This window comes from Ursus americanus, chromosome 29 (assembly GCF_024610735.1).
Source record: "Ursus americanus isolate L20-20 chromosome 29, mUrsAme1.1.p, whole genome shotgun sequence".
Lineage (NCBI taxonomy): Eukaryota > Metazoa > Chordata > Mammalia > Carnivora > Ursidae > Ursus > Ursus americanus.
Genome location: NC_142155.1, coordinates 5,560,855 through 5,584,279, shown reverse-complemented (window position 1 = coordinate 5,584,279; position 23,425 = coordinate 5,560,855). Strand labels below are relative to the sequence as shown.

At 35.6% G+C, this 23,425-nt stretch overlaps 1 protein-coding gene across 3 annotated transcripts in view; it reads right to left on the bottom strand.

Moving 5' to 3' along the window:
- The window catches only part of PHIP (PHIP subunit of CUL4-Ring ligase complex), a 133,092-nt gene extending 113,816 nt beyond the window's left edge, over positions 1–19,276 (bottom strand). For 2 of the 3 annotated variants that reach the window (XM_045804064.2, XM_045804080.2), the window contains exons 1-6: positions 19,016–19,275; positions 18,842–18,900; positions 18,681–18,710; positions 18,432–18,491; positions 3,612–3,762; positions 3,426–3,524 (exon numbers count right to left, since the gene is read on the bottom strand). In XM_045804064.2, coding sequence (XP_045660020.2) covers positions 3,426–3,524; positions 3,612–3,762; positions 18,432–18,491; positions 18,681–18,710; positions 18,842–18,900; positions 19,016–19,055 — 439 coding nt within the window. In that variant the 5' untranslated portion in view covers positions 19,056–19,275. Of the gene's footprint in view, positions 1–3,425; positions 3,525–3,611; positions 3,763–18,431; positions 18,492–18,680; positions 18,711–18,841; positions 18,901–19,015 lie in introns of all 3 variants that reach the window. The other variant, XM_045804071.2, reaches the window with a different exon arrangement.
- Between the last annotated feature and the right edge of the window lie 4,149 nt (positions 19,277–23,425).

Genomic DNA, 23,425 nt, shown 5'->3' with positions numbered 1-23,425 from the left:
AGAGGAACAGAGACAAGGGATTAGGTAGTCTATAAATTCTAGGAGAGCAGAGGTCATGTTCTTGTTTATCCTGCAACTCCAGATCTTAGCCCAGTTCCAGATACAATGCAGAGAGATTCTATATTTACTTAGTAAGTGAATGAATGATGTTAGCACTCCAGGCAAGAAATACCAAGGCCTAAAATGTGGCTGTTGCAGTGGTAATGAAAAATAGATTCAAGAAACTAGAATAGAATACATATGCCTTATTTACTAAATGAATGTAAGAAATGAATTAAGTCTAACTTCCAGGCTTGGAATAACAAGTTTCAGAGGGTCAGAAGTTCTATTTTACACATTTTAAAGTTTCAGACAAATGTGAGATATTCAAATTGAGAAGTACAACAGTTTGCATATAGTCTGAAAAAATCTAAGAAAGGAAAATCTAATTTATCACCCCACTCATCTTAAATGATCCTCTGAGTTTAGAACAGGAAGTTCAACTTAAAAAATAAATAAACCCTAAAAGCAGTACGGTAATCTGAATTGGATCCCGGAACAAAAAAAAAGGTAATTAGTGGGAAAATTTGGTGAGATATAAAAAAGGTCTGGTGTTTAGTTAATAATAATGTGCCAATGTGGGTTCTGTAGTTTTGAGAAATGTACCAGATAACATAAGATTATAACAATAGGAAAAACTGCATAAAGGGTATAAAGGAACTGTGAATTGTCTGTGCAGCTTTCAGTAAATAATCTATTCCAAAATTAAAAGTTTATTTTAAAAAAACCTGACCTCAAATGTGTCAAAATTTAAATATCTGAATCTATAATATAAACATTTAAATCTGTAGTTTACGAAAAGCTAAAATGTTAAGGTTTTTTTTTTTCTTTCTTACATCCATTGATAGTTGGTAGTACTACAGAGACGAAGGAAAGAGCAAAGAAAATCTTTAAAGGTAACCAGAGAGAAAATAGCAAAGAGGAATCAACAAAAGATTTTTTTTTTAAATCTTCTAACCCATATTCTGTGGTACTTGAAATGATACAATGTATCACCGTGCAGACAAAAAGCTGATGAATTTTTCCTTCCATTACCACCCTATTCCCAATTTTGTAGCAATGACAAAACATTCAAGACTGTCACCAAGGGGAACTGACAAGACATGACACTAAGCTATGACTATAACACAGTTGTTTTGATTAGTCCAGCTTTTAGTGACTTAAAAAAAAATTATATGCAAATACAAAAAAGCAGGTAAAACTGGCATTCTAATAGTTATTTTTTTTAAATATAAAGAACTAATATTTTCCTGAAAATACAAATGGAAGAAAAAAACATTTATCTTAAACTCTAAAACTGAAATTAAGTCTTTCAAAAAGGTACAAAAATGACCTACTTGGTAATTAATTCTGTTACCTAAATACACCAGTTGCATTTCTCTGCTGTGACATAAAACTCAAGGTATTTTTGCCATATTCCCTATATCCATGTCAGCGATACTTACCGATCTGACCATTATGATTTAATATCAATTTTTCTGAGTAGCCAAATGCTACTATTGAAAGTTTAGCTTACTGAAAATAAGGCATAGCAAAACAGTCAGTCTGGTCTAAGGACGTACTAAATTTGTAACCCTGGTCAAGATACTGAACCTTTCTCAATGCCTCAATTTCCTTCTCTATAAATAAGAATAGCTCCTCTTAAGTTTAAGGTTTTAAAAGAGAAAATAAATGGAAAATGCCTAGCACACAGTAATTACTCAGATAGCAAAAATTAAGAGAGGTTACTTACTGTCAATCATTCTTGTACTTTCGTGGCTACCACATTGTACTGGACAATGCGTTGAAAGAATAATATAACACATTCCCCTTATTATACAGATCTGCAGTTTTTCAAGAGGATGAACTTCTCCCTGTAGGTGAAGCTCCTGTAATATCTTACCTTCCCCTTCTTTAAACTATTCTGCCCCCAGTATAATTTTCTAAGTGCAAACATAAAATATACTTTAGTGTCTCAAATCCTTTCTTATTTTAATAGTAGTTCTTTATATACATTACCTATAGATACTACTACGTAACCAAGACATTCATATGCTGAAAAAAATATCATCCATGATTGCTTGCCATACAAATACTACATAGGATACCTTTGGAAAGGTCAGAGAAAATAAACCGGAATACATCACAGAGACAAAAAGATGCAAATCATAAAAGAGAAGGTGATAAAGAAGATTAAGTAAGAAAGTCTAACATCTGTTCAACTGGAGTCCCAACGGGGAGACAATGGAGCAAAGATGATAGTTTAAAAGATAATGGCTGAGAATTTTCCAATGCCAGTAAAAGACATTACAGATTCAATAAACCCAATGGATCTCAAACAAGATCAATTAAAAAAAAAACAACCTACCAACACCAAGACATATCACAGACAAACTAAAGAAAACCAGCAAGAGAGATCACTTTCCAAGCAACAGTTAGGAGATTTAAACCCACATCTACCAATAATTATACATATAGGACAAAAAAAATGCCCTTCTACACTATTTTTAAGAGATATAGAAAGTAAAAGGACAAAAAAAAGGTTAAAAGTAAAACAATGAGAAAAGGTATACTATACTAAGCAAAAGGCAAAACTGTAATGTTGATGATCAGTATAATAACTATCCAGAAAAAAGAAGAAATAAGTAGGATCTGGATGGGTGTACGAAGGAGACTAACAATCCTTCTAGACAGGCAAAAGAGTGGGGGTGGGAGAAGAGGCTATGACTGAAATATGAAAGTCTCTGAAAATTAAAAGTTTAGACTGGTGCGAGAGGAAGTATGACACCATTAAAATAACCTCTTTTTACCTGAGCAGAAGAACAACGTAGCAAAGGTAGAATTAAATAAGATTACTATTACAGTGTTGGAAGTGGGACCTGGAAGGGAAACAGTGAGAAGACACTGAAAGCAAGATTAGTTTAGAAGATGGTACAGTAATCCAGGTAAGACAAGGGCCTGGTAGTAGGAGAGATAAAGGAATGAATCTATGAGGCATTTCAAGAGGAAGTCCTATCTGCATCAGTTCTCCTCTGAAATGTTAAAGGCAAAAAAACGCCCTATGCTTTATAAAAAAATAACCAAACTATTTTTGTTTATAACTAATCTGTAATACATACAGTCGCCCACAAAAATCAATCTCATACATTTTAGGAGACAATTTTTTGTAAAAGTAATATATCAGTGAGCTAGCCTACATTAGGTACAATATGCACGATCCATAACTACACATTATGACTTCTTCACTACTAAGATTATGGACACAGTAAAAAAAAATCTGATAGCTTTTCCTCTTTGAATGTTCATGCAAAGAATATGAAATTCTCTTTAAATAACTAAAACATTTTTATTTTCAAAAGCTCTTTACCAAGAGGATATCAACTTGTTAATGAACTCAAACAACTCACCAATGCTGGGTGGGCTACCATAGTTAATTGGTGACTCGGGTGGTCTTCCACAATGCAATGCAGCCAGAGCAGATCCTTTCCACACAACATGCTTGCAGCCTATTAAACACACATATTTTTATGGACCCAAAAGTAGGACACACACACAAAAAAGAATGTCTAAATCCTATTAGAAATTTTTCATACTTTTATTTGTGCGTAGCAAGGACTGTCTTCCAGCTCCTAATAAAGTCTGTACTCCAGGAACGCTTTGTGGAATTTCTTGTTCAAGAAGAGGTCCTAGCCGATGACATATTTGCAGCAAGTGATCAGGCGCTAAGTGTCTGTAATACTTCACCTATTATATGAAAGACATATAAAATACTTGCTAAATAAGGTGATATAGTTTTTTATAGTAAATAAAATATACTTTAAAAAATACAGTAATTTGTTCTGGCTAGTCGACATTTCATTTTACTTGGTAAAAGTTCATGCTTATTCTGTGCAACCACTTGACTCGCAGAATAAAACAGTTGTCCCAACCATCATTTAATTCATTGAGGAGAAAAACTGCTAAAGAATTAATGTAACTAAATATAGCCAAGCTATAAATTAGCAGATTCTAGTCAATGCAAATATTGAAGAAAAAATATATAGCATTATAACCTAAAATGATTATGTTGCTTAACATTTTAATTTTCAAAAACTTCAAAGTCATCCAACTATAAAATATAATGAATATTTTGGATCTTTCACATTTTAAGAATATCTCCAGAATAATTATGATTAAGAAAAAAACCTTAATATTCATGTTCTCATCACAAAATTTAAAAACACTTACAGCCTCTATGAAGACTTTTATAATCTATTCACAAAAAACCTTAGCGAGAAAGGCCAAATTCCAAATGTTAATTTAAACAAGTTTAACTGTAAAATCTACCTACTACAAAAAGTTTGGGCACTTTTGGAACAACTTCAAAACACCACTTAATTTATGCTAGCATTTGAAAACAAGATAGAAAATTCTAATATTTTTATTATCCATCCTGAAAGTCTTTCCAAATAATCTAAAGAGAATTAGAGGAAAAAAATATTTTGTTTTATAGTTATCAAGTTATAAAAAATTTCTCAATGTACTACCTAAATATTATAGTTTAACTGTTCTCAAAGTGAGTTTTGGGAACTCCTGGAGGTTCCTGAGGTAAAAATCATGACTAATACTAAAATGTTATTTTGCTTTTTTACTCCTTCATGAGTGTATGGTGGATTTTTCAGGGGGCCACATGACATGTGATATCACAAAAGACTGAATAAGGCAGCAGATATAAGAATTTTTCTTTTTTAGCCAGACATTAAACGTTCCCCAAAATGTAAAACAATGTCACTCTTCATAAATTTGTTTTGGAAAATAACTGCTACAAAAAGTGTTACTTATATTACATGAAATGAGTTTAATAGTATTTAAATAAATAAATAATTTTAAAATTTGTTTTAATTTTTAAAAATACGAACAGATTATAATCCATGCAAACAAACAAAATTCAGTAATTTTTATTAATATAAATGGGTTCTGAGGCAAAGTGTTTGAGAACTGCTACTCAAGTTCACATAGTAATGACAATTTTAGGATGAATTCCTTATAAGATTGATTTGAGGAGGGAAGTGAAGGATTAAATCATTTCATTCCATCTTGCAGTATCTTTTATACTCTACAGATAGAAGAACATAAAAGGTATTTTTAAAAAGTTTGCTAATATTCATCCTTCTAAGCTGAAGCCAATTAAGAGAAATCAATCTTACTTTTTATCATAATATATTCCTGTCATGGAGACAACATGGAGCCATACTGCCACACTAATAATTTAAAATAATGCAGAGCGTGGCATATAGTAGATAGTATTAGTGGAATGAATACTTTAGCAAAGAGGTTCTAATACAAATCATATATATACAATATTATGTGCCTCTGAAAAATCCTGAGATAAATCTATTTGATTTTGTTTAATGTAATTTCCCAAACTTGTTAAGCTATGGATTCCCTTTTCCCCTAATATCATCATCATCTTGACTCAAAACATACTCTTTCAAACACTAGTATGATTAGCTAAGCAAAAAACCATTTAGAATATACCAAAATAGAAATTTTTAAAATTATATTTATACCTTAATCTTCCCTAAAATAATATACTTAAAAATAAAATTTAAAGGAAACGTCTACAATATTTATAGGGTCCCTTCCAGTTCTAAGTTGTACATAATTATTCTAATGTGATTTCTTTACATTGATCTAAATTCCTCTCAAAAATTTTACTTTAACCATAAATTTCATTACTTATTAACTTAAGTTTGATGATTATCCTGTTTTAGAGTCTTTTTGCAGGGGCGCCTGGGTGGCTCAGTAGGTTAAACATCTGCCTTTGGCTCAGGTCATGATCCCAGGGTCCTGGAAAGAAGCCCGCATCGGGCTCCCTGCTGAGCAGAAAGCCTGCTTCTCTCTCTCTCTCCCCCTCTGCTGCTCCCCCTGCTTGTGCTCGCTCACTCTCTGTCAAATAAATAAATAAAATCTTTACCAAAAAAAGGAGCCTTTTTGCAAAAACACATTTCAGCTAGTGAACCTGAAAACCCTTACTGAAGAATCCTTATTGAAAAATTCATAAAATATTATGAATCCACTTTTTCAGACTTAGTCTTTCCTTGGTGATTTAGTATATTTTTCAAACTCGACTTTCACTTTAAAGTTAGAAGAGATACTTTCAGTTCTTAAAATCCTCAGGCTTTCTGGCTTTTGAGACTTTATACAAGCTGATCCCTCTGCTGGAAATCTTTTCTTACCCATCCACCTCCCCATCTCATTCTCCTTCATGTCTCAGTCTATACCTCACTGCCCTCCATGACCTATTACAACACCTCTGCCCCTTCTTTTTGGACACTCTATCTTTGTGTTTCCATAGCACATTATACTCCTTCCCAAAACGTTCTTTTACTAACTCATCAGCACTTTGTAGTACTTTTATCATATTAATTGTTCTTAATATATTTTGATATCTAGAGCTCAGTGGGAATCGATCCTCTAGCCCCACAAAAGCATTCGTACAGGTCTTAAATAGTCTTGCCCTGTTTTGGAGGTTCCTAAGACCCCTGCAGTAACCTAAAATTGCCAATTTACTTATCCATGACCTACATTAGAAGACATGGGATTAGATCTTGTTTACCTGTCTACCTAATACCTAATGTAGTACTTGTAGTTAAGTGTTTATTAGATAAGTGAACACATGACAATATGCAATAACTACTGGCTTCTCCTATTCTATCTAGCCATTAAATGGTAAAGTTCTTAAGGTCCAGGATCCCAGAGTCCAGTTCCACACCCTATTTCTTCTCACTCAATACTTTCTCCTTGAAAAATTATTATAGCAATGATTCCCAAATTTGTTTCTATAGTCTACACTTGCATATCAAACTTCCTTAAGATATCTCTTTTTGGAGTCCCAAAACCCCCTCAACTCAACATATGTAAAAATGAACTCAAGATCCTTAATGTCAACACCCCCTCTCCCAAAACGTTTCCTACCTTGACAAACGACAACACCATCCATCCAGCCTCAAACTAAGAAGTCACATTTTTTACACTGCCTATTCCTCCCTTCCTCCTCATTCTCAACATCCAAGTAGTCACCAAGTTCAAATGATTTTCCCTTCCTATTCTTAAACTCATCTACCTCTATATCTCCATAATGACCCAGTTTCAAATCATCTTTGCAATAAACTCCCGTCTTTCTCACATCCACTCATGCCTCCTACCTCATTCTATTCTATAATCTCTTCTATTCCAAATTTATTCTTTACATTGCAATCATAACGCCCTTTCTAAAACCTTTATCTGGTCAAGTAACCCATACTTAAAGACCCACAAGTAGGGGCGCCTGGGTGGCACAGCGGTTAAGCGCCTGCCTTCGGCTCAGGGCGTGATCCCGGCGTTATGGGATCGAGCCCCACATCAGGCTCTTCCTCTATGAGCCTGCTTCTTCCTCTCCCACTCCCCCTGCTTGTGTTCCCTCTCTCGCTGGCTGTCTCTATCTCTGTCAAATAAATAAATAAAATCTTTAAAAAAAAAAAAAAAAAAAAGACCCACAAGTAAACCCACACTTCAGAGACTTTCCTTGCTCTTTGGCCATCCAACTCCTTAACATGATCTACAAATCCTGAAAGGCATGTATGGTCCACTCATACTTCTTTGCTCCATATGGCACATTCCCAACCCTATACACTCCAGCCCTCACTTTCCACACTTAGACATACTGGCCTTCCTTCAGGTTCTTTACCTGTACTCTCTCCTGTCAGGCTTTTCCCATGTGGCACACTCTTTACATCTCCCCACATTTCCTTGCCCAAACAACTCTTTTATGTGCTTCAGATCTTCCCTCCAAGGTAACCTCCTTTGTTTCCCTTTATTTTACAGTCTAAGTGTATTATCTTGGTTGCATGCTCTTGGTGACTTTTCCTTAACATGTACCAGTTTATGATTATACATTTAAAAGTTTAATAATTTAATGCTTTTCTTCTCAACTTCACCATTAACTAGAAGAGAATAAGAACCACGTCTTTTTTTTGGTCCTAGCTGCATCACATACACACATTCATACACATATACCAACCTACCCACCCACCCATCCCCCCAATACACACTTAAAAAAAAAAAATCAATGAAAACTTTCTTCTGCTACCTTTTTAAAACATTATTCTTAATGAATATTAATCCAGGTCACTACGGTCAATAAAATTTAAAGACAAAAATTTTAAGAAATTAAAATGGTTCCAAAAAATCAAAATGGTTCATTTATGGCTATCCATATATGGTTTTTAATTTCCAAAGTAGTAAGAACACCATATCTTTAATATTAACTTAAGACTTATAGTTTGAATGGACTTTTACTTTACCTATACTAATAAATAACTAAAAGGAAATGAAAATTAAAAGGGAAATCAGAAGTGATATTGTAATAAAATCCATTATCCAAAACATCTATATTTGGATTCTCAGTAACTGTTTGTACACTATTATTTGGGAAAAACAAAACAACATCCTCGATTCTAATATACTGATTACTTTCCATGACCAGTGCTGCTTTAAATTTCTTAAGATATTCAACACATAAAAAGTATGATCAAATTATAAAGTTAACGGTGATAAATCTTAACAATACACGTATTTGATTGCATTCTAAATGCTAAGCCTTGTGGTAAGTGTAGTAAATTATACATATAAAAGTTCAGCTCATTAACAACCCTAAGAGATTTGAACATTTCCATTAATAAAGAAATTATTGTACAGTAAGGTAAAACAAGGTTCCGAAGATCACACACATTTAGTGGATGATGAAGAGTCAAATCAAGACAGTCTAACTCCAGCCCTCATATACACCGCCCATAGAACCTATTGCCATATATATATATATATATATGTATTCCAATACTGAAGTAAGCTAAAAAGAGACATTTTGAATAGTTTTCAACACAGACATTAAACTGAGCCAGAAAAAGAAACATTCTAAAGTTCATTTTTACTACTAAGCAAACTATTCCTATAGGTAAAGGATACCTACAGGTAAACAGCTAAGGATAGAAGATAAAACTATAATAATAAGGTGACAACCCTAAGTATTCTCTCCCACAATGGCTAAAGGAAATCAATGTGATCAACCCTACTTTTCTCAGTATCTCTAAGATTAAAATTTTAAACTCTTAAAGTTAGAAGCAAGTATAAACAAATTAAACCAAAGGATTAATACCATAAAATTTATGATTACTGTTCTTAAAAAATAATAATGCATATTTATCAGCTGTGCTCCATTTTTAAAATTTTCATAAACATTTCATCTTCTCTCCCACTCAAGATACAAGAGCCTGTTTTATGGCTGCAAACTCTGATGCCATCCCATGGAGATTCATTCCTACATCAGGGGGTTAGTCAGAGCTTTCCCAAATTTCTCATATTCCCACCCCCACCTCCAATGCCATTTGAGAATCACTTGATATGGTAACAACGGTCTTGGGTTAACTGAATTAGAACCTGAATTAAAGGTATCTCTTTGTAAATATGTTATGATATCTATAGCAGAAGTCAGCAGACATTTTCTATGAAAGGTCAAACAGTAAATATTTTAGGCTTTGAAGACAACTACCTGTTGTACACACACATATATATATATTTTACCAACTCTTAAAAATGTAGTAACTTTAGCTTTGGGGACTTAAAAAACAGATTTCCTATATGATTTACCTGCAGAATCATAGTTTACCACCCCTGATCTAAATAATTCTTGGTTCTATCAATGTTTCCAGTAGCAGGGATAACAAAATTGTGTGGAAGACGCAACTCTGTTCATGCCTTGTCCATCTTGGCCCAAATCATAAACCTGTATCACTCCTGATTTCTAAAATTATCAATTACAATTTGAACAACAGGAACCTCTTCTGAAAATGTGAACCATAGGAAGGAAGGAACAAGAAAAGACTGAGCTCTCTGAGTAGTTTACTTTCTTGCATTTTTAGTTAAAACAATCTGCTTCTGCTTGCTATGCTACTTCACATAAACAGTGGTTCTTCCCAGCCAAGAAAATTTTGCCATTGTCAATGGAAATTATCGTTAAAAGGTAAATTTTATCAGTGGGAAGAAAATATAAAAAATCTGGAAGCCACTGCATTCCACCAGACATACTGTCATTAAGAACTCTACTCAATTTTTCAAGAAAAGGTCAGTAGTTTGACTGAGAGATTTCAAGTCAAACAGTCTAGGTTTAAACTTGCTGAGTGCAGGGAAAACATTTACTTTACTACTCAATGTCCTCATCTACAAGACTGAGACTGCTAAGTCACAACCTTGGTGGGTACTCATAGTAGGTGACATAAGAGTTGGCTGTCACTTTAATTATACTCCATATTACACAATACATGTTGCTCTTTCATGTTGAAAACCTTTCTAGACCTACACAGGGAAAAAACATTTTGGAAATCTTTTTAAGGAACTTTCCAAAATGAGGTTAGAGCAATGTAATTCATTAAACTACTTCATTTACCTGTGTGCTCTAGAAATGCCAGTCCTTCTTTTAGCATATAATTAAGAAGTCCCTAAGAAAATAAGATACACCAAATATCTGGCATTACTATGTCCTGAACACCTGACTGGTTCTAAAAATATCAGTTTTTCACATCTGTTTTCTCAAATTTTTTCAGATCTGAAAGGCTAGTTATTTCTGCTCTCCACTATAGTTCTGAGTTCTAAATAGTCACCTTAATGGAATATAGTACTTATTTTTACAACTATCCTAACATATAACAAAATCACAAATTTAAAAAACCCTATTTGCTATTAGTCATTTCTAAGCCTATTTTTAAGACCAGATCTCAAATTCTCAAAACTTTAAACCTGTAATTATAAATCTGTTATCATTATTACAAAGTATACATTAAATTATACCCATAATCTTTAAAAGCAAGTTTATATTTTCTGACCATTTTTTAAAAACTGTAATAGCTTTCCACATAGAGAAATTACGGAATACTTACTTTGTGCCAAGTATTCTCAAAATTTATCTTCACAAGCAAATAAGGTTAAGTATTTTCCCCATTTCACAGGTAAAGAAAACTGAAGTCCAAAGGTTACAGTTTCTCTGAAGTCATACATTTAGAAAGTAAGAGAAATTAGTATTCAAGTCCAGGTCTCCTGATTCCAGGGTTACTGTTATTTTCATTACAATTTCTTTCTCAAAACTTTAGTCCTTGCCCCGCTGTCACACAGGTCTTATAATTACAAACTTAATAGGACCTACATAACCATTTTTCAACTCAAAAACCTCTAATCTGGGTAACTATTTTCAGAAGGACTCTTACATGCCTACAATTTCTTTGTAACCTGAAGTATAATAAAATTAATATAGAATCTTATTAAGTGTCAAAATTAATGTTGGTGGTCTATTTACTCTTAATTGTCAATAAACATGCTTGAAAGACTGTCATCTATTCACAATTGAGTCAAAATATACAGTGTTCTTTCAGATTTTATTCATCACAACGCAACTGTATTTTGCCAAAAAAAATCCCAAAAGACATAGGGGCACGTGGGCTCAATGAGATATGGGTCTGTCTTCAGCTGGGGTCATGATCCCAGGACCCTACGATGGAGCCTGGCATCGGGCTCCCTGCTTGGCTAAGGACCTGCTTCTCCCTCTGCCCCTCCCCCTGCTCGTGCTCTCTTGCTCAGTCTCTATCTCAAATAAATAAAATCTTTAAAAAAAAAAAACCACTTTATCCAGAATTTAGGTTTCCACAAACCACAAAAGATGCTCTATAAAAATTAATTTAAAACACTACAAAATGACAAAATTTAACTTTTTTTAAAAGCACACTAAAGTTTTGTTTTTAAATCACATATTTTCTAAGCAAAATTTGTGCAATAAAAAATCCTCTTTAAAACATTATTTACTAAAATATAAAATTCAAATATGCATTCTGTTGGCAAAATTATTGTCTATCAATTTAAAGATGGAAAATTCTTAAACTGTTTATTCTTAAAATGCCAATATAAATACTCTTAAGAGAACGACCAGTTTCATTTTTAGTAATGTTTCGGTTTCAAACACTGCACTCGAAATAACTAACACCACACATACAATGTGGCAGCAAAGTTGTTTTAAAAAATGCGTATTTCTCCAAGTTGCTTAGAATTTAGTATTTCCTCACCCCAAATCTAAACCACAACCAAATGACACAAGGTCAATATTTCTTGTTATAACCTCTGCCAACAGGCTATGTGCCTGTTCTCTATCTCTGATAGAGACCAAATGGGTCATGCCGCCATGACCATAGGCCATCTGGAGTCTAGAATACACGGATTCTTTATGTGCTTCCTTGGCAGTAGGCTGCCATTATCCATGCTACCGCAAATTACCTAAGCTTTACATTATAAGTCTCATTCCCTTTACAATTTAGTTTTAGTTTAAGCGGATGGTGCATTAGATCATGTTGCTAACTACATTTTCTTAGTATCAAAAAATTCTCCTCCAACCAACCATCCTTTTCCTTATCTGTAGTCCCCGAGCTCAAACCCCTGGCTGCTTCCCTGTACGCAAGGCAAATAAAGGTGGACCTGCTTCACACCTGATGACTGCCTTCTCTGTAGTGACCAAAGGTTCTCACTTACATATTTCACTCTACTGTATCATAACTTTGATTTTTTAGCACACTGAATTCTCAAATTCCATAGAGAAAAGAAGTATTATCACTTTTTCCAATCTATTATAAAATACTTAACAATTTTCTATATTCCATATGCTCAGTAACATATATTTATTCATTCCAAAATTATTAATTTTCACAAATTACTCATAACTTTATGTATAACATGTCTTCTCACAAACAAAATAAAAATTGATCTTTACACCTTTTAAATTTATTTCTAAAATTTTAAATTTGGTTCCTATTATATAATAGCCTTTATTACTTTAAGATGTAATTACAAAAGCAACTTAAGTATCTTAAAAGAAAAATACACTCAGAAAGAAAAAAACAAAAAATACTCTCATTTTAATGCCTTTCTTGAATTCAATTAAAGTTCATTAAAATGAATACACTTAGTACTCTGTTAACTTCCACTTCACTTAGTATTGCAGATACTTTTCTGTGAATTCAAAAACTTATGTAATAAAATGAACCTGTCTAGTATTACTTGTCCAGAGCAAGTTGTCTAGATACAATTTTGTTTGATAAAATTCTGTAGTGACATGATAACTACAAAATTTGGGAAAAAGAAAAATGACTCCAATAGACTACAGGGGACTTTCTAGATAAAAACAAAAACAAAACTTGTGGTCTGAAAAAGAAATTTTGAGTGGATTAAAAAACTGGCATTCACAGGATTTATTTAACCTAGTGCTCACTTAAAGATTAATTCAAAAAGTCTGTATTAAGCTGTTTAAAACATACATCTTTAAGCCAGATTGACAAGGCAAAACATCTGACAATTTCAAAAATACAAACTATCATGAGTTTAAAATTATACAAATCTCTGAACAGAAGGAGACAAAAGCAACAGCCAAGTTCCCTTCACATATTCCTAAATGTCATCTGATTACCAAAAGATACAAAAGCTTCATATATTCTCTAATCAATTTTGGATATTTTAACCACCCAAACATTTCTTAATGTTAATTAGTCCACAAAAACAGGCAGAGAATCACTTTTAAGACCGACCAAAATTTTTCTAGAATTCTATTCACAATGCTTTAAAAATTATTTATTTTTCATATTTATTGTACTTTTTTCTTTGTATCTGAGGCTTAATTATTTCATCCTTGAATCTACAACGTAATTATACTAACGGTATCTTCTGAAGGTTTAAATCAGTCTTTTTTACACTGGAGCTGCTATGTTCAGAAAATTATGCACACTTGTTTCTGGAATAAAACTGTTTTTTCTTAAACTTTCATGCATTAATAAAGCTACAACTGGAAACTTTACTACCATGACTAAAGTTCTGTTAATAGCAAGCACAAACCCTTACATAGTGCTTCATTTGTGCCAGGTATCACTCACAGAATCCTACAAAATAGGGACTATCATTAGCCCATTTTACAGACTGGGGAGCAGACTCCTGCAGTACTGTCTGCCTCATAACAGTCATGTAAAATACCAGTGTGTAGCTGATGTTATGTTCAAGCCACTTTACAATTATTCAGAAGTATAAAGAATTTAACAGGTACTTATTCCATTTAAAAATCTTGTAAATGCCTCAAACTTCTCAAAAAAATGTTACATATACCAACAGAACAACTGCATGGGTAAGAAAGGATGAAGTTTTGCCCATTTCAGCCCTTCAGCATGTAGCATTTCCTTAACACGTAATGTTGTATTGTTCATTATAAGGATTGTGAAATATTAAAGCCCTGTCCTAGAGACTACCAAGCTGTGCTTACCATTTTACTGATACTCTATTAAAAAAGGAAATGGTAACTGTACTATGCGCATTCACTTCATTATTTGTCACCCCCCCCCCCACAAATTATATAGGCTAGGTTTTAAATGCACCATATTATCTTTAATATAGGGCAGCAATACCTCATTCAAAAACATATTTTTTTCCTAAAACTTGTCCCCTAACTTTCACATTAATCAGCATACTCTAAATACATGCACATTTAAGATATATACTTAAGTATATCCTATTCATGGTTCTTATTCTTTGAATTTAAGACCAGCAATAATTTATGAAAACCAGTACTTAAACCATGGAGAGAAACATACTAATTACAGAATAAAGAGGTAGTCTACAATATGGTATCTCAAAAATATTCATCTAAGAAGATATGATATTACAGCCTAAGAATAGCACTACAAAAAGCATTTATATAATTTTCTAATCTGCATGTTTTCTCCATATCTACTTTTTTGTGTTTTGGATAATGAACAACAAAATGAAAGAGTTTTTAGAGACAATTTATCACTATTTCTAGTTCAAAATCAGATTTTCAGATTAGAAAAATTTCAATTCACTTCTTTTACAAACGAGGTAACTGGGGCCCAGAGAAATTCCATGCTTTGCTTGAGGTAACCTGCAGGCTGACTGTTGGCAGGGCTAAAAATCACAATCCCTATCTCCTGACTCCCAATCCTTTCACTTGAATAGAAAGATTTCTAGTAAGTGGAATGATTTTAAGAAAAGCAAATACCAGTACAAAAATTAAAGTAAGAATTACATCATTTTAACAGATTAGCAAAACATGAACCTAGTTTAAAAAAATTTAAAAAAAGCCCTGTAAGCAAGAAATGTAATCAGAATCTCAAATTTGGTAAAAATGTTTAAAAATTCTGCCTCATAAGCATGCAATCACCACTAATTAAGGTGACAACTAGACAGCAAAACTTAACAAACCAACTAATTTCACTATTCAAAGAGAAATAAATGACAAAGCTTTCTCTTTGGTCCAAAAATTAGTTGAGTTTTCCTGTTCTTTAAAAAGTTTGCCAACAATGCATGGCTCCATTTAAAAAATTAGAATTCTGATGAAAGCTTATAATATGCCCTCTTGCTTTAAAATCAACCTATATTTAAAAATATAAAATCTGATTAAACATACACCCTAAGACAAAAAAACTATTCAACTTCCTATCAAATTCTATTCACAGTTACAAATGTTTTAAATCTTATAAAATCATGTTTTACAATAACTTTATCAATCACACTTGAAAAAAGCACATCTTTTTTTTTTAATCTGTAAACCTTTAAAACTACTCTTAAAACTCTACTTTCCTCTTGGTCAAAACTCAATCACTGTGATTTTATTTGTAGGCTGAGTACAGATGCTGATCTATGCTTGTTTTTAACCTCCCAAGTACCAATATTATACACAATCCTGAATAGCTGTAATTTGAGGTCTTCTAGAAATGTGAATCCGACATATAAACTCTTCCATTTAAAATATTACTCAATTTATCAGTTAATGTAGCAACAAATTTCCAGGTATAGGAAGACACTACAGAAACCACAAACAATAGTTATTATTTTCGTTTAACTCATCAAAACAAGCTTAAAACCAATGTCAAGTAAATTCAAATTCAACCGAAGGCAACTTAAATTTTTTTAAGTCATAAGAATCAATTAAGACAACAGAGAACACTATACAAGAGATTTTGCATGTGCTCACCTACACATAAAATTTTAAGATCCTACTATTAAACAAAAATGTGCTCAGATACCTAGTGTTCCAAAATGTTTTAGAGCTGATTCTCAAAAAGTCAAATAAAGTTAAACCAAATACCCACACACCTAGATATATAGTTTGATGGATATAAAAGTACTCCAAAAGGCGTCTTATATCCAGTAGATATAGATTGACTAATATGCTAAATGAATAAAAAGAGAACATCAACCAGAGAACTCTAAATTTTAATGAGGATTCTTAACTGTCTTATGAGTACACCAACATGACTCTTCTGGAAAAAGGTGAAAACACTACAAGCAAGAAAATCCACTTTCATGCAAAATAGGTGGATTCTGAAAACATAACAACACTAATGAAGACACTACTTATTGCCCTAAGTCTGATAAAAAGACAGGGAATATAAATTCATTTTATTAATATCTGAGAGATGAGAAACTCTCCCCCCAAAATTAAAAATGAGCATTGGTACCCCTGTTCTTACTAGAGAAAACAAAATGATATTCCTACAAGCATCAGACATTCCCATAATTTGGCAAGACACCATCAGCTGCTTCATTTTAAAAATACATTATTACTAAGAGTTTCCAAGGTAAGAAAACAGCAATCTTCAGTGACTGGGGTTTGAGGGTTTTTACGAGATGCGATGGTAAGTTTTGTAAAAAGAAATGCAAAAAAGTTTTATAAAATCTGCCGAATTCTTAAAAACTGCATTATTATAATCTCTACAATTTTTTCAAATAAGGAAGACATGGATCCACTTAGGATTCTGTCAAATATTAACACCCCCCCAAATTAAAGTATTGCAGGTACTGAATCTTAAGAGTTTGTTTCAAACTCCATTCATTGTAGCAGAATATTAAATGAAATTGGCCTCAATTACTACTTGAAAACTAACAAAATTGTAAATATATACACTGTTAAGTTTCCATTAAATTTCCTAAACCTATGTTTTCCTTATTTCAACATCTGTGAGCACGTAGCAAACGATATTAATCATAAGAGCTTTAGATCCAAAAGTTAGATGTTCTATATCCAAATGAAACAAAAACCATCAAAATCATGTCATGCCTTCACCTCACAGAAGACATTAAATTCTAAAGTAGCTGAAACTTCCTAATCATCTCACAAGCCTTCATGAAGTAACATCACTCGTTATAACTACCTCAAAACATCAGTTTCGAATCAGTTGCAATGCACAGATTAAGCGCCCCCCCCCCATTCCCCTGCCCATGGGCGTGTGACCGCTCTAACTGCCCAACACACACACGTTCATACAAACAACCTTAATCAGTTTGGGAGACAAGAATATGGAAAATATAACTACCGAATACAAATACGTTACTTTTCCAGTCACAATACTTAATAGGTCCCCTTTCAGAAGACAATTTTTAGAAATTACTAAACATACTCGCTTTGAAAACCCACAAAATGAAGAAACGGGTATTTATCAAGCTATTATACAAAATATATCCCAATATAAACTGAAAAACTTCTACTTGCCAGGTTCCGTACCACAATAAATATAAGGGTAAAAATCAAAACTTTTCAGTGGCCTCCAGTAATAGCTCTTAACTGAAGAAGCAGCATAATAACACGAGAATTAGCAAAATTAGAAAAAGCCTGTTAAACTTCTGGCTTTTAGAGTGTTACAGGCTTTTGCACTTCTGCGAGTGTGTTTTGGTAAAAGCAAGATGAGCCTCTGGCCAACTATCATCATACATCTGAACCCCTCAAACAAAAAATGTGGCTCTGAATTTAAGGAAAGCAAAAGAATCGAGAGAGGAAAAAAAAAATAACGCCTTGCTACGGTTCCGCTGCGGCTGAATAGCCTGCTTGTGAAATGCTAATGCCACTTCGGAGCAGTTAGTCACCAGCTATTGTGTGGGGCAGGAGAAAGCCGAGCCGACCGCGCGTGCAGAGCGAGCGAGCGAGCGAGCGAGCAAGCGCGCCCTCCTTCCTCGCGCCGCTCCCGCTGCCGCCGCCTCGCGCGCGCCCCCGCGCCCGCACGGACGCGCGCGCCGGCCCCTCCTCCTCCGGCCTTGCACTGCACAACACTCATGACGTATCTTTATTTCTAGCACATTAACAAAATATCACAAATAAATTGTCGGCAGCCCCTGCGGCCTCGGGGTGCGGGTCCCCCCGACCACTGCCCCCTGAAGCCCCCGCGCCGGCCTCCCAACCCTCCCCGGGGCCTTTGGAGCTTTCACGTTCTGGGGCCAAGTTTTTGTCTCTGTAAAAAATTGCGGGAAATTCAATTTTTATTCGACTCGGGGAAAAGTTTCTTTGCTCCGCGACGTGAATGTCTCACCAGATTCTGGTAGGTCCTGGGATGCTCCTTCCCGGTCCAGTCGGTGCGGCGGGGCAGCAGCTGTGGGGACAGGACGCCCCATGAGCCCGGCCCCCAGCCCCGGCCCGCCCGCTCCCCTCCCCCGCCCGCCCCGCGCCCCGGCGGGGACCCCGAGCCCCGCGCCCCGCGCCCCAGCGGCGGCGGTAGCGGCGGCGCGGCCCAGGGGCGGCCGCGCGGCGGCGAGACGCGCCGGGCCGCCGCCGCCCTTACCTCCTTCTCGGCCACCTCGCGGATCAGCACCTGCAACAACAAAGCGGGGAGAGCTGAGCCCCGCGCCCCGGGCCGCAGCCCCGCCGCCGCCACCGCCGCCGCCCTCCCCCACGCCCGCGAGCTGCGAGCGCCGGCTCGGCCCGCGCCGCGCGCCGCCGTACCTGAGCCGCCTGCTGACAGGGTCCATCTTCCAGGAACCGGGCGATGAGGAAGTAGAGCTCTGCGCGGGAGAGGGGAACGGGGAGACACACAGGCTTAGCGGCCGGGCTGCGGGGGGCGGGGGACCGCGGGCGGAATCGCCCGGTGCCAGCGGCCCCAGCAGCCCCCCGACTTACCCGATCGCAGCTCCGAGAGGCCTTTCCTCTCACAAGACATGTTTATGGGTCACTTCAGGGCCGCCGGCGGGACACCCCGCCGCCGAGGGGAAGCGGGGATGGTGCCGCCGCCTGCCCTATAGCTGTCACTGTGTGTTCACGAGCCCAGCCTCGGCTCCACCATTCAAGCAACGGCGGCGGAGGCGGAGGAGGAGGAGGAGGAAACAACAACTCTCAGGCAGCGGCTACGGCCGCCGCCGCCTCCGCCGCGGATCCCTCCGCCGCAGAAAGGAGTCCACCGCCTTCGCGGCCCGGGCTTGGCCCCGTCCTCGGCCCGCGCCCCCGCCCCCCGGCGCAAAAAAGGAGTGCCTTCGGCCCCGCGCCCCAGCGCCCCCACACCCAGTGTGGCGAGACCCCTGCCCCCTTCTCCCCGGCCAAAGGTGCGATTTATTTATTTATTTCTAGTCGGAGAAGATGTCGGAGCCAGAGCCGCCGGTTGGCTGAAAGGCGCTTTCTCTGTGGAGGCCGACCGCGGGAGGGAGGGGGCCGGGGACGGCTCCGCGGAGGGATCTGACGCACACGAAGCCGCAGCACAGGCTCTATTCAGCGGCGCTGGCTGGGGCTGAGATGGAAGTTAGTTTCTATGTAGCAGAAATGGGAAACAAATGAAGCAAAACTGCCCAAAGAGGGGAAATGCCCCGAGGATGGGTCTCACTCTCACGCGCGCACACAGACACACACGCAGAGAGCCCTCTCGCGCCGGGCAAACTCGGGATCGCGCTACCCGGCCCGAGTTGAATGATAGTGTTTGGTTTCTGTCTCTTGCCATGTGCATGTGTATAAATGCTGCGGATTGGCATCTGTGTAAGTCTTGTCCTGCGTTATTTCTGCAGCCTATGCAAAGTGTTGTGTAATTTATTGGAGTGCCGTATATTGCAATAGAGGTACGGCTCTTTTTGTTAAGCACTCGGCGTTTGCAAGCCCGTTATTTGCTGAAGCCACCTCTGCATATATCTTTTATTATTGCCATTGCCTTAAGCATTTTACATTTAAAAATGTTTTTTATTGTTGTACGGGCAAAGCGAACTCCTGATCTGTACTTCAGATACTCTTTTTCCTGGTTACAAAAAGGCTAGTGATGGCTAATTAGGGATTTGGGATTAAAGAACCTTAAAGCTTTTCTAAGTGTTTACAAGAAGGAATAATGTAAACCTGAGAGAAAGGAAAGAAGGCTAATATTTATCTCTAACTGATCTGGAGATAATTTACTGACAGATCAATAACCCACCGAAGGATATTGAAAGAGTATACTACAGTTTAGCCAAGGTGATTAGTGATTAAATAATTTAAATTATCTGTGTATCTTACAGTTGACTTCGTCATGCTAATTAATGGCTTCTAATTTGAGGTGTAAACCATTCTTGTTTACAGTTAATCACGGGAAGACTTCTTGAAACTGACGAAAAGAGAAAAAATTAATCTTAAGTAAATTAGTATGTAATTACCGGTTTTATATGCTAAATCATACATCTGTGTTTTGCTGATGAGGGTAAGGGCCTTGTTTTTTAAAAAACGAATATGGGTGAAATTAATGGAAACAATGGAAAAAGCCATTTGTTAGAAAACAAGGACACCAAGTGATATTTATCTCCAGATGATTTAAGCACTTTTCAAAAAGACTTGATAGTTGATTTTTTTTAAGGATTGCATTTTAAAAGGAATTAGGATAGTCGTTCTTTGTTAACATTTAACAAAAGATTCTCCTTTAAAATTTTAGATAATAAACTGCATTTTATGTATATGGTCTAAAAAGGTTATTTGTGGGTAAAGGACCAACAAGCTGTATTATGGATTTCTAGATTGTTTCCTCAAGCCTTGTTTCCTCCTAGCTCCTGACATTACTAGTGAGAAATACTTGCTGCAACTGCCTTGGGTTGCACTGCAAGACTGCACCGGTGTGATGCCCTATACTAAATATCCAGAAATCATCCTACATGTAAGGAAGAAGAAAAAAAAGCCTGCAAAAACAAAAAACAAAAAACAAAAAAAAAAGCTTAAACCTCTTTGGAATGATAGGATGTAAACATTGCCTTTTAAACAATCTTAATGGAATAAAAAAGAGAAGTTACCATGACTTGTCCTATTGCAGCCTGGTTATCAGAGTACTGTTATTTATTGAAATGGCTATCCTTCAAATCCTGAAAATATTTGCATTTTTAAAGACATTAATTCCATTCTATCTATTATTGGTAAGTAGCTTGCTTCTAGATACTTAGGTTTGAAAGGCAGACATTTAATATGCCTTTTTGCATTTCTCTTTATGTCTATGACTGATGCTTTCTATTTTAACTTTTAAAAAAGTCTTATGTTCTTCAAATAATTGTGATATTTTATTTTATGATGTTCTTCATATCAACAGATTTTAGGAACTAAAAATTATAGTAATAACCTTGTGGTTTTGAAATATTTGTATTAGTCTGATTCTTACTAATAGATGTTTTATCCTTGCAAAGGAAAATAAACCAAATTATGACATGGAATACAAAATTACTCTGGATAAAGTTTTCCATATATGTCTTGTGAGTGTTATGTAAACATGGAAAACTAGTATGACTATCTCATGTATGCTTTTCATTTAGAAGCCACGAAAACTTTTCCAAAGTTGCTACCAATATGTAGCTGCTAAAAATTTTTTAAGGAAAATTTCCCTTCTAAGTTTTCTGAATATGATGCTCTTGTCATTTTGACTAACCTTTGACAATGTTTAGAGTTTCTTTTTCAAAGACCTAATTTGAAGATAGTTGTAACCTTGCCTTTGAATTAATTTATTACTATCAGTCTGCTATAAGAAAATGGAGGTTACTGGCTAAAAATTAAAACTTCTCTTCAACCAAATAAACTATTTGTTTTTTAACAATAGATGTTAAATTGAATTTTTCTAAGTCCTTCAAATGTAACAAATAAGATACTCCCTTATAATGTTTTAATTTCTTTAAACATGAAACGGTTCTGGATTCTGGCATCATCAATTAACTGCAAGGTTTATATTAAGTGATTTATTGTGTGTATGTATGCAGAAAGTCTGTACATACCGAGTAGAAAGACAGTCTTACCTTGAAACCTGTATTTTAGTTCCCAAAGCCATGGCACTTGTAGTTCTTTTCTGTGTTAACTCTTTTGCATATAAGGATAGCTCAGATTCCATCTACACCCCTTTTTGTTTGATTATTTTAACTTTTTCATAGACTTCAAAAGTAAAATGTCAATTTGAAAAGGTTTCCATGCCTTTTATATAAGAAGGCTAACAAAAACAGTAAAGATTTGAAAAGCTAACAACAAATATTTTTATATAACACAGTCTCTTTAGGAGAATTACAAACTTTTCTTGAAATGTAGAAGTTTCTGTAAAATTCACTTCTTTTCACTTGGCATCACATGAAACAAGGTTAACACTTAACAAAAAGTTTGTCTTGGTCCTGATAAGCTATTATTCGAATGAAATAATCAAATGCTGCCATTTAAGTCCTTCCTGGATCAAGATGGGATAATATTTATAAATTAAAAGACCTGACTACATTTATGAAATTTGGTTTCTCTCCACTAGGATGATGAAATAATACATAACTCCAAAAAAAAAAACCTCTGCAAATACAACTTTTAAAACTATATATTAAGTCTTGTTTTTATTTTGATATTATTCTTTTTATTTTTATAGCAAAAACTTTATCCTATAAAGTGTAGAATGGAAAAGTAGAAAGCACTCCTCTTCAAAAAAATACCTTTTAAAAAAATACTCCTCTGCCCTAACAACAAAATACAACTATCAAAAGAGCCTTTTTTAACATACCCGACTCCTCCTTCTGGTTTGCTCCCCAATATTGTATGTTTCTGTCCATGTCTGTTTGACTTTCTACACAGACATTCTTCTTCCTTCACAAAGCTTGAATGTATATCAAATTTGAAACATACGAGCAGATACACTCTTTGGCTTCTACAGAAAGTATAAAGATAACCAGCTTTAGTAAGCCAACCCATTACTTAACAAATTGTATTGTCTCCCTTATATCTCGCTGGAAAACCTTTTTACTTATGTTAGAGCGCAATTCCTTTTTAATCTGTAACAAAGATTAGCTGGTTACCAACAATCGCATAATTCCTTACTTATTTGAATGTTATTAGTAATTCACCACTCAACTTTTTTCCCTCCAAAATAATAATCCTAGTTGCTTAGATTTTTTGTTTATATTTAAGTCTTAGTGTGCACAAAAAATACATAGCTTCATGGACTTATTTATATTTTTAACATCAATTCATGAGTTAACAGTACAATTACAAAGATTAAAGAAGAAAAGCAATTTTAGAACATATTCCCACAAGATTTGGAGCAGCACAGTGGATGAAGTAGAAAAAGCTGTTCCAGATGGGAGGAAA